This window comes from Homalodisca vitripennis, chromosome 3 (genome assembly GCF_021130785.1).
Source record: "Homalodisca vitripennis isolate AUS2020 chromosome 3, UT_GWSS_2.1, whole genome shotgun sequence".
NCBI classification, from domain to species: Eukaryota; Metazoa; Arthropoda; class Insecta; order Hemiptera; family Cicadellidae; genus Homalodisca; species Homalodisca vitripennis.
This window is the reverse complement of record NC_060209.1, coordinates 144,694,284-144,707,285: the sequence shown is the minus strand read 5'-3', so window position 1 is coordinate 144,707,285 and position 13,002 is coordinate 144,694,284. Positions and strand designations below refer to the sequence as shown.

The 13,002-nt window shown below is 33.3% G+C and overlaps 1 protein-coding gene across 3 annotated transcripts in view; it reads left to right on the top strand.

Annotated features, from left to right (window-relative positions):
* LOC124357632 (protein transport protein Sec24A-like) overlaps positions 1–13,002 on the top strand; it is a 35,360-nt gene that overhangs the window by 20,716 nt on the left and 1,642 nt on the right. For 2 of the 3 annotated variants that reach the window (XM_046809598.1, XM_046809597.1), the window contains exons 5-11: positions 918–1,019; positions 4,167–4,282; positions 4,849–4,951; positions 6,023–6,088; positions 11,370–11,496; positions 11,674–11,783; positions 12,159–12,390. In XM_046809598.1, coding sequence (XP_046665554.1) covers positions 918–1,019; positions 4,167–4,282; positions 4,849–4,951; positions 6,023–6,088; positions 11,370–11,496; positions 11,674–11,783; positions 12,159–12,390 — 856 coding nt within the window. The remainder of the gene's footprint in view (positions 1–917; positions 1,020–4,166; positions 4,283–4,848; positions 4,952–6,022; positions 6,089–11,369; positions 11,497–11,673; positions 11,784–12,158; positions 12,391–13,002) is intronic. The other variant, XM_046809599.1, reaches the window with a different exon arrangement.

The window sequence follows — 13,002 nt, the reverse complement described above, 5'->3', positions numbered from 1 at the left end:
TATTCGAACCAGAAGTGTTTATAAACAAACGAAACCTAAAATAAGAGCCATTAGAATTTTTTTTAATTTCAAAGTTTTAACCATGGACACTTACATAATATGAACCTAAAATATGCCTTCTTCCTTTTCTGTACTACATAGAGTACAATCATTTATTACTGACAAGCTAAGGACTTCGATATTTGAACTTCTCCACATTGGTCTAAAATAGTTCAATTTTTATAAATCATTGGAGCTATTCAATCAAATATCATGGAATATTGGAGAAAAATTTGAGTTATTTAATTGTTACTTAGAAACTTCTTTTCTGATTTCATGGTACCAAAGCACTGTTCTTTAAACTTAAGTCTCTTTTATTGACCTATGAACTTATCAGGAGTGTTTGGAATGAAATTTTGAAAGATTATGCCCGCTAATAATATTAAAAAATTAATCTTACCATCAAATATGTGTCCTTTATTCTAAAGTTTCAGAGAATAAAATTTGAGAAAAGCTCACTTTTAAGCATGTATTAGGTTTTTATCCTTAAACACAATATCAGTTTCAAATAATCATAATGCTTGAAATTGTATGTAGATTTAGTATGTACATACTTTTAATCTAGAAAAAAAGTTTCTGTGAAAATAAAGTAATATTTCTAAATACACATTTAATACTATGGTTCTTGCTGAACAAACAATATGCCACGTAAAACTTATTTTATTTTATGAAGTTGTAACAATACAATAACAAGTGTGCAGCACAACTTCACAGTCATCACTTAGTTCCTGTAGGACCAAGTACATTTTAATTGTAAACCACAAGCCTTATGGCAATGTCTCTTGGCTGGTTTATTCAGCAAACAATAGACATTGTCAGTGTAAATATAATCTTGATGTGAATATCGTATCATTAGTCAAAACGTGTTATTTTTTCAGCCTCAAAATCCTGGTTATCAACAACAGCCTGGTTCCATAGATGGATTAACACCTCAGTTGGCTGGAATGACGGTGGTGCAGCAAGGTTTCAACAAACTATGGGTACTGTACAGTCATTAAATGTCGATAGAATTACTGATTTTCTTACATACAAAGCACATAAAAATATTTAAATGCAAACATTCCATTTGTGCCCATTTTAAAATCCAGAACAGATGTCTATGAAATAAAATTTTTTTGCATATCTTGCAATATCATTATTTTTCCATCCAATACTAACTTAAAAAAGTCATTGTTTTGTTTTTTTTTTTGGAAATTTTTATGCTGACATCTTATCCTTGTGTGTTTATTGCACTCTACATAATGCATAAAATAATCACTGACTCCCAAGATGATGTTTGAGATTCAGGAAAAGAATAAAATTTGTAAGAATAGAACGCATAATGCATAATCCGTGCATTGCCCTTTAACAGCTGGTTGTAGTAAACGGCCTTGGACTTTACCACATGAGAGCAATTTTTAATTTCAACAGTTTCATATCCTTAGTTTTTATCATAGAATTAAGGGAAATGTTTAAAGATATGATTCAAATACATCTGGATGCTATTTTGCTTTACTTGTGATGTTTACTTTTAATATTTAAGAGGTGAAGTATAAAAATGTTTGGGATATTTTTCTGAATTAATAATAAAAATAACGAAAAATATTAAAACTCATTTGGATGGTTACTAATTATGTCTTTAAATAGACATCCCTCATATTAATTCTACAACTGAAAATAAGATTGTAAAAGTGTTTCAATTATATATAAACTACTTATATATATTGGACGACCAGTCAAACTGGACACATGCTACTCTAAGACAGCTCAGAATAATTACAACATGAGTTGTCATTGCCGCTCGGATGCCCAGTGTCATTGTCTACGCCATTCTCGACGTCAGACTCATTCATCATGGTGGCCTTCCCCCACCAACTTGAAATTATTTTTATTACAACCTGCAATGTATACAAGAGGGATTGAATTGAAATAATTACAAACCAATTATTTTTAAACAATTTTTTATTAATACATATACAGACACGATAAATGGAATTTTAATATACTATTGGTTTATATTTGAAAGTGGAACTAGATACTTACTGAATAATTAAATAACTTACAGTTTATATTGTAACTTATGCAATCACTGTGTCGGACTTTGGTTTTATTGTTTTTTTTTAACTCTTTGCTTGAGTGGTATTTCTCAAAACACCTGTTTATTTCTAGTATTCGTTAAGTCAGACGGTTAAATGTAAAGAAATTTATTTTTCATTTAGTTCAATGTTTATTCGATAGGTTTCAGCACTTTACAGCCATCCCAACAAATAAAATATTTCAAAATGCAGAACATACTTCTTGGCCAGTGACACTAGCCATCTGATCGTTGAAGGAATTCTATGTTGGACAGTCTCACTTGCCATCTGAGCACCAAGGACAACTCAAGTGGAAACTAATACGAGTTAATATGCAGATTGCTTTTGCCCGTCAGACTGGCCACACAATCGTAGAGGATATACTATAAATACTGTATCCAATTGCTGAGGGTTAAGGGGATGGTAGAACAGTCGTATCCTACCTTGCACAAATTTTTGACAAACCAAGATCCTTAACCAGTATGTTGTAATGTAAAGAATGGCTGATTTCAATGTTTTAACATTTCATTATCACCACAAACACTACAAACCTCAGTTTTTGCAATCACGCAACTGGCAGCAACTCAAAATGGAGTCTTAATAGTAATGTAGATTGTTAATTAACACATTCAGTGCTAAGCGGGACCATTCGGTCCCGCCCGAGCGTCTCGGCACCATTCACGGGTGCGCGCGGGACCTATCGGTCCCACTGGGCATTGTTTTGCTCTCGGCATTGTTTAGGCAGCACTGCAAAGAGACCCTTTCTGATAGCGTGAGCGTGTTGGGCCGGTTTCGTTCTTTGTTCTAGTGTGCATAGTTTCTCGGTTCAGCTAACTATAGTTGTTTTCATCTAGTGCTGTGTTTGCTATTATTTCGTGATTCTTGTTAGCGAAATAAACAATGGCTGGGACATCTAGAGACCCCAAAGTAGTTTGTATAATACATTACCAATGATTCGTGATGATATAACAAGTGCCATGACAATAAGATGCACAATAACAAAAAGTGTTTGGTATGATGTACATATTGTAAATAAGACATGTTAAAAACTACAAAGAACGGAGGGGATGGTTGTAAATAATAAAATGATATACTATTAGTGCCTTTCAGTGAAAATTATCTTGTTTTAGAGTGTGCACTCATGTATAAATCAACGAAGACCTGTAGCCAGGACAACGGGACCCATTGGTCCCGCAACATATTACATAATTTTAGGAGTCTTGGGAACATAATGCCTAATTTCTTGTCTTTACTACCATCAACAGTCAGAAGGTTACGTGTACACCCCTAAATAATACAATAGTTCTTGTAATAAATGTCATTTTCAGGTTCAATGGGCATTGGTCCATGCTGACGGGACCCATCGGTCCCGCAGTATAATGATGTCAAAAAAAATGTAAATATAGGTCAAAAATAATCTTTTATGCTTTTATGTCACTTCTGCAAGTTATATCTTCTAATTAAACAAATTTAAAAAATTAGCACCGGGGTTTCGCTAATACTCAAATGCTTAGCAGTGAATGTGTTAAAGTAGTTTTTAGGCCAGTCTCAGCTAAAAATCTTACTAGGTTAAGGTACACTGTTTAGTTTAATGTTGAATTTCCAATTTCTTCTTCTGTTAAACATTATCTAATTTTATTTATCCAAATATTTAATTTCCACAAAGTTTATCTTGGAAATTATAACCATGGTCTCCTCTGAGACTCAAAGTTGATATCTTCCACTGCAGTAACTAACCATGAAAGTGGTTTGAGCCTTGATATGATCGGTATTTACATTTTAGGAGATACATGTAATATTAATTGCACATTCTTGCTCTTCTTTGGGTGGATGGTTGCTCGTTCCTGATTCAATAATAAAAGCACTATTTTGTGATTTTGGGTTGTATTTAATTGATTCTCTCATTTTAATATACAATTATGTGTAACACGTGTTCCATTTTGTTCAGTTAGAAACCTAACATAACATCTTTCCCAAATTAATTTTAAAAGTATAATTTGGTGTTATCAACTAAATAGTAGTTTTAACGCTTGTGTTGATATTAGTGTTGCTAATGTAATCCTACTGTTACAGGGGATGGACACTGTAGACTTACTCAAGAGTAGGGATGTGCTACCCAAGGAGAAGGTTGAACCCCCAGCAGTTCGACTGCAGCATGAACTTTACGAGGCAGCCAACTGTAGCCCAGAGTAAGTGTCAACACTTCAATAGTATATTTATCATGAACCCTCAGCAGTTTGACTGCAGCATGAACTTAAAAAACAAACTAAATAAAAATAAAAACAAAATCAAATAAACAGTGAATTTGCAAGAAAGTACCTTTCAAAAGCTTATTGGATATTTTAGTAAAAGAAACTGGAGACCCCCCCCCAGAAAATAAGTTGCTCCCTCCTTTTTTTTGTATAGGTTAAGTGGTAGAAAGTACTTGTTGGTACTAACATAGCCTTGTAAATAAAACCTCACTTCTCAACAAGATAGTAGTGTCAATATTACTTCAGTACATATAGCTTAGTTTATAATGTTCTTTACATATAGTATTGTTTGTATTTTTCATATTATCTTGAGGTTGAGTGGAAGAGAGGGCTAGACAGACATATTTCATTTCATAGTTTAATTGAGATTGTGTAGTATACAAATATATTGTACCAGTTAAATGTTTAAGCTATAATTCTATACGGGAATTCATTCTAATTCTTAGTTTGTTGTAAAGAGAATTTTTATTCGGTTGCTAATATTTTAATTTGTTATGTTTCAGAATTTTCAGATGTACGCTAACCAAAATACCAGAGACCAAATCATTGTTAGATAAATCAAGACTGCCATTAGGTGTCCTTATTCACCCATTTAAGGATTTAAATGTAAGTCTAAATAACTTATTTAGTTTTGAGAATATCTAATCGTTACAATTGGTATTCTGGTAGAGTCAATATAATTTATTATTTGGGATTTGAGTTCTGAATAGATAATGAAAATGAAATGCCTAAAATTGATATTTAGCTATCAGCATTATCAATTGAAAAGTAAGCGTTTAATGTTTCAGTTAAAATTGAATACAAGGGTTATGTTAACCCAGACACTAGCTAAACTGATTGTAGGTACTCTTTGCAATGAGATACAGTGAAAATGAAACCTGAAACAAAAAAATGCACAGCAAGTCTATTTTTCCTGTATACATTCCCACATCAGTTATGCAATTCTGCCAGTTTATTACTCCCATCTATCACATAGTATCCAGAAAAAAAGCATTTTAGATAATTTCCCAATCTTACTAAAGAAACCAGGAAGTATAATGTTCGAATTAAACATTAATGGTTTTGCTAGAGAACACTTGTGTAGCTAGAGCTCTATAGGATACATGAGTATTCCTTATCACTTGGATCACAATTGAAAGTTTTATAACAAGAGACACATCTATGCATGAAATTTTTGCTACCAATTCAACAAATAATCACACAATAAAAATCACATGTGGCTCAGTTCATTGAAACGCCAAAAGAATATTTTATAAACAAAGAAATTTTCCTAGATAATTTTTTCACATTCCTAAAACATTAATGAAAGAGAAACAATGTATGGAAAGCACCAACATGTATTGATATGATCTAGTTTGTTCAATTGTTGAATTTTAATTTGAATCGCAAGTGTTATGTATGGGTTTATATAGAAAATAATTTTTCATATAATATTTTAGCAAGTTCATTTTTCAGCTGTTAAGTTTAAACACTATAAATTTCACAAGGTATTTTCAATAAAAAAATCAAAAGTTATTTAGAATATTCAAAACTTATTTTTATTTTCAATGGTACTACAATATAAATATATTTGGACTTCCAAAAATAACCATAACAGTTGAACTTCTCGTTATTTTAATTAACTATAAAACCTGAATTAGTGTTATTTGTTTATATTAGATTTTGGTTTGATATTAGGGTGACTCTCAAATTATAGAAGAAGGTGCTACCGATGGACTGTGGGAGCAGCAGACAAACCCTAAGGTTTTGTTTTATGTTTTATTTTATTTTTATAGGCATTCACTTTGAAATCCTCATTAAAGTTATAAAATTGTTCACACACATCGAATTTCTGCTTACTTTTAATGTTGAGACATTTATGTAAATTCAGCATAACATAAAAATGTGTTTTTTACTATACACAATCTATTATAATTAACACATTCGCTGCTGAAAAAAATTTGACCGGTCGTGGAAAATGCGGGAATTTTTTTTAATTTACCCAAAATGAAGTCAGAGCAGCCAAAAAAATTGTACAAAGTTGTCCAGGTAACTCCACTGCCAGATTTGGTGACGTCATAACTGTGATAACAGTTATTGTCAGCCGCACCTGGCGCCGGTCCCCGCTTAATCAGTACCGAAGGACACTGGGTCTATTACTCCTGAATGGCACTGTCACTTGTGGAAGACATTGTCAATTGCACAAATAGTGAAAAAAGCTGTTTTGTGTAAAACATTTAAAACAGTCCATAAACATAAACATCTTCATCAGCAGAACTCTCTGAACTTGAATCGGAATCGTCCCGTTTATTCATAAAGTCTTCTACTAGCACACTGACATCCTCCATATTGCCTAAATACAATAATAAATATACATACAAAGTCACTTTACACCATACACTACAAATAATAAACAATACAGCACAGCCAGCGAACAAAAATTGCGAACCACATAAGGATTGCGAATAAGCAACATATAGAACAGGCACAACACGCGGCAAATGGCACAATGTTCCACGGCAACTGCTAGGCTCACACTGAGGCAATGGCGGCCAAGTGATCAGTTTTTTGCTATTGTTGTCATCCGCATGGCAAACCAGTATTGCATGACAACAATTGTCGTCACCTGCAGCGAGTGTGTTAAGAAATAATCAACAATACAAAACCAAAAACGTTTAGTGCTCAGGACTGCCACAGAAATTAGCTTTTATTCTTTGCATAAAGTGGTACAAATAATGTGGTATAATTGAAGTGTTAATTTTTTAGCCTTACCAATTTTAAGATTCTGCTGAAAGAAAAGTAGTTTAATGATAGAGCATAACGTATAAATATCATACATACATTAATTAGTAGCTTGAAAATGTGTTTTCTTCTTACATTTACCATAATATTACTCTGAGCAAGCAAATCAGTTTTAACCAATTTTTTCACTGTTGCTGGAATCAGTTACTGGATTTTTGCTTCATAAGGTTCCAAGTTTGCACCTATTTCTATTTGTTCATTGTTTGCTAGCCTAATGTGCACTTGTGGTGGTATCTGTACTATTGTGGTAAGATAAATGAAAGAACCAATAAAAATAGTATCATGCCTGTGAGCTTGTAAAACACTGTGAAATTGACAAAAAGCACTAGTTATTTTTGTTTATCGTTAAAATAGTGTTTTACATAGCACACCCAATATTTATTATAATAAAAGTATTACAAATCTGTTTTACTGGATGAATAATATTTTTTATTGTATAAGGTATTCGTAATTATAAAATATTGAAATTAAAATATATCTCATTCATTTGTACGTTATTGAATGACTTGTACAAGTGCAAAATGGTAGCATTATAACTAATGTGAGAAAAATTAATCATACTGCAATTATCCTAATTACAGTCGCAGCCACCAAATGATGTGGGTGGGTGGGTAGAATTGCGCCATTGCCAGATAGTGCAGATGTGGTGAAATAGAATAATCACTGAATTGCTGTATTTATTTTAGAGCTTGAGGCGTTTACTTTATCCTGAGATTCTCATGACACGTTACAAGTTACAAAGCTGAAAATTATATCTTTGGCTTTAGGAAAGGCCGTTGGTACATAAAAGTATATAATTATTTATGTAAATTCAAAAATGTATTTTTTTAAATGCAAAATACTTAAAATTTGAAACTCATTAACATTGTATGTTAAACGTTTCAGTAAGCGAAGAAGTTTTAAATTTTTTGGTTGGGAAAATTTGTCCTATTCTGAAGTTTTCACCAAAAAAACATTTTTTGTTTAAAGCATATTTTTCTCAGTACATTATTTAACTTAGTTGGGAAATACATCCAAACCTAAATTATTTTTGAAAACAAACATGCTAAACATTGTGTGTGTTGTGCTATACACACAATTTATACTTACCTTTTTTTAATTTATAATAGTTTACTTTCTATTATTTTTATGATTACTCTACTTCAGTATTATGTACTTACTTACTTGATACTTGGTAGCTCCGTCGATGACCGGTAAAACCGGATTGACTGCGTCATTTTACAAAAACTATATACAAATTAAATCAAAATACTTTGTACTGTTTAACCACAGTAAAAATAAATAATTATTTTAAGTTTAATAAAATAAACAGGTTTTGCCTTCCTTTGTAAAATTGTTTGAAATATGAAACTTTAAAACACCCATAGTAATGGCAATAATGAAGCAACATTATTAAGTAAAATGACATTGTTAGTACCTATTACATACTCATAGTAAAATTATTTGTCAGTTTATGGGTGATTTGACCATTTAGTGTTTCCAAATGACTCGCTTTAATTCTTTGTCAATGTTACTGTTTACAGTGTCTGATGAGTCGTCTCTAAGATCTATAATAAAAGTTTCCATTATGTCATCTCTAAAAATTTCTTTTGTCCTATCATCTGACTGCAGATTCTCACTTACTTTATTCCTAAACACTTCTGCTTCCCTTCGTGCTGGGGGTTTTCTTTGTTTTGGATTTTCAAGTTATATTTAGACTGGTGTTCAGATAAGGTAGACATGTCATCTGAAAACTTAACAATATCTCTTTTTACTGTAAGCACTGAACCATCTGCCTGCGTCTCAGTTTCCTCTGGGACAATGAAATGATCGTTGAAATGTTTGATTCATACAATAGTGTTTTTAGATAACTGAAAGTCTTTTCTATGAATGGCAGACAGTCACTCGGCTTTTGGAAAGGAAAACACTGAAACCTAAGTCCCATCAGTACTTGAACTTCTTTAATTGCTTTAGCAATTTTACAAGTAATTCTGCTTTAGTTTCCTTGTAAATAAAATCAATCCTTTTTCTACTTAACCACTCTTGTATGTCTTTTTCTTTCCAGTTAGTTGAAGGAACTTTGTCAATTTGTGCAAAGTGGTAGAGTGCATTGTCCATAACCACTATTCTTCCAGGCCTGGTAGAAGATCTCTACACATAACCATCTTTTAAATGACTCATGATGTCATGATTCATTTCAGAATAATAGTCTGTACTAGCTGTAGGTCAAAAAACCCATTTACACCATGGAATAAATCCTTTTGCATTTCACAGGTGACATATTATTAATTAACCTACCACCTTCAGTACTTTCAAACCACCACTTTTGTCAGAAAAACTGTCAGAATGTTATATGTCAATTTGCTTTACCCATCATTCATATAGATAAATGCGATCAACGTTTCCATCCCTTACAGATTTAATTTTACTTAAAAAATTGTGGGTATGCAACTAAGACGTCCTGTCTTTCCATAAAAAATGTATGACCATTGTTTGCTATTTTTAAACTTAAATCCAACAGTGTACAACATCTTCCTAGTTGATCAGATACTTTTATTGTATTCAATTTTTCCTGAAGTTTCATTCTTATTTTTCAGTTGTTGAACTGGCCATAAATTTCCAAAACTGTACTTCGGGACCACATCACAATCAAAGTCATTCAAAACAGTCAGTTCTTTCTCTTGTGAATATTGTTTTTTGGGGGTTGAGAAATCACATGTTGGTGACAATTTTTGTTCCTGGACACAACTTTGAATAGAACGGAGACTTAACCCATTGCGGATCGTATTGTTTTCGCGCGCGGGCACGAATTAATTTACGGTCAGCGGCCAAACGAACAGCAATGGTGCGCCACATCTTATCGCTCGCTCTTGTATACTAGAAAATTCAGCTGTGAAGGTATTCGTTCAGATGGAACATGGGCCTGCTGAGGTATCCGTGATGTAGGAACGATAACACACGAGCAAGGTTCCGGGTGGCAGGGATGATGCACACAATCATAGTCTAAATAAAGCTGCTCGGGCGAAGCGATTACAGCATCCGGGCCATTGTCTAGACTAAACCCGCTAACATGTACTTCTGTGTCATTTAGTTCTGTGTCACTAGCCTCAAAAGTATTATAATAACAACTGAGGAAAACACCCAATCAGAAGCGCTAAAAAGCAGAGAGTAAAATCATATGAATGATTTTTCAACTTCGACATACAACTGCGATCTGTAGGATATTTATAGAACTTTTTGAAAATTCTAAACGTAGACCGTTGTTAAACATTCTTAGTTGGCAAATGAAGACGATCGCCCAATCTATCAGACATTAATAAAACTATTTGGAGGGAAATTTAAAAGCAGACCGCTTTTGCAACCTAAGCTCGTCATCGTGCCGTTAGGCCCGGCCGCTGCGTGACGAGCTGGGCTCGTCAGTGATCCACAATGGGTTAAGCCACACACTTTTGATGTAAGTTCTAGACTTTTCTTGAAGTTAATTGTTTCAGGAACACCAGAATCAGCTAAAGCTTTGAGAAAATTCAGAACGTTAATCACAATACATTAAATTTAGTTTGACTACTTAAAACTCTTATCATACCCTCTAATTCCTTCTTTTCACAAATTTTTTTTTAATTTTCATGTGAACTACCAGCTTCATCCATTTTTACTATGTAACTAAACTCACTTGTTTAGAAATTACTCATCAGGCGGTAGTAGAATACGACTGACAGGGTGGCGTGTGCACTCAGTGTTGCCAATTTGTGCCTAAGAGGGAGTAATTTTCAACCTTCCTCTGCTTAAACAGTTCCATATGTAACAACAGCGCAGATCCACACACCCCCCTAATTAAATTGCTTAATGTTATTTTATATCTTAGAATCTAAAATTTTGATTGATATACTTGTGGAGTGTTTTCATTTTAACCAAGGTTGAAATAATGATATGGCAGTCAGCACCAACCACTTATTAACTTATCATTTATTAAAATTGTCCAGCATCATTCCCTTGTATTATAAGTACCTTTTTTCTGATTGTTTTATTCATTAGGGACACATTAATTATTAGTATTAGGTTCATGCTTCAATAAAATCAAACAAAACACTTCAACTAAATTCTCTTTCATGACCAGTCAGTGGATTAGTATCATACTTAATAATAATTAGTAAAATAAATAAATTAAATCAATAAGACTGGATCACTAACCTCTGCAAGTTCCCCTTTTTGTATCCCATTCTAGTTGCTGATCTATCTACTTATGTGCACTTTTCTCTTGTTCCAGCAACTCTCTGTGATCCAGTGTACAGTCATAGTGAGGTGTCGCATGTGCCGCACTTACATTAACCCATTTGTTTACTTTGTGGACAATAAAAGATGGAAGTGTAACCTCTGTTTTAGAGTTAACGAATGTGAGTAACTAGATACTTTAAAATTATTTATTCACTTAACTAACTTTTAAGTAATTTTAAAGCGTTTCTACCATTTTTAGATTTTTTTAGAGCAGTTACATTAAATTTTTGTAGTGAAATGTTTTAAATAAAAGGTTATTTTGTGATAAGTGACTGATTTTAAAAATTTCATTTTAGTACCAGATGAGTTCCAGTTTGACCCAATGACAAAAACTTATGGGGACCCTTCAAGAAGACCAGAGATTAAATCAGCTACAATAGAGTTTATTGCTCCTTCCGAATACATGGTAAGTTATTATGATATTAAAAAGAAAAATAACATAAGATCATTTATACTACCTGCCTTTCAGATGATTCTGCCCGTTGGTCTATCATAATAAGCTATATAGATTGAATTACAATCTGTGTTGTCAGATATCTCTTTTAATCAAGAGGCCACTTATAAAATAGATTTATATAAATCTATCTTATACCCAGACAATTGTATAAATATATAAGTTATATTCACCATTTATTTAGGACTTCTTTGTTTTTATAGTTTTGTTTTTTTGTGGTTGCGTTTGACACTGATTATTTTTAGATATAACCACTATGTTAGATACTTACTCTTGACTGAAAAAGCTAATTATGTTGTTAAAAGTGAAAGTTCTGCGTGTTGGTAGGTGAGACCACCACAACCGGCCATCTATGTGTTTGTGTTGGATGTGTCACGGCTAGCTTGCGAGAGTGGCTACCTGGACGTTGTGTGTCGCACTTTGCTAGCTGAGCTAGACAATGTGCCGGGCGATGCTAGGACCTCTGTGGCCTTTATTACCTTTGACTCTGCCGTCCACTTCTACAGCCTTACCGAGGGCCAGGGTCAGCCCCACCAGCTGATAGTGGTGGACATTGACGGTGAGTGGTTGTAGTGAACTATTATTATTATTGTATAATAATAAATTGAACCATTACATGATTGAGTGTATCAGTATAAATATGATCTTTTATTCCCTATGAAATTTCTTACATCCTAAATCTTAAAATTCATTAACAATATGTTTTGAGATGTGCTTGCAGTCAGATCTCTTTCTGAAATGGACTAACATAACACATAACTACAGTACAACAAACATGTCTGTCACAATAATATTAACACTAGTTATTTGTAAACTGAACTAATAAGTATAGATCACACTAGATCTGGTCTGTTTGCAATAACTGATCATTGACAACTTGACTAGAAGCCAATAGTAGATGAGAACCGTTACAGCAGAAACAAGGTAGAGACAAATAGGGAATGGGTGGGTTTTTTTTATTGGTTAAAGTCACTCCACAAAGCATGGAGCTTGTGTGTCAGTGTATGTTAGCTATGTTTGAAAAGATAGCTTCTTTGCTTATTAAATGAGACCGCAGGGCCACAGCAACATGCCATGCCTCATGCCTGGACACTCGGGCCATGCATGGCTACCATTTGCTCATGGAACATGGCAGACATGTTCCAATTCACTTATGCGCAAGCGAACACAT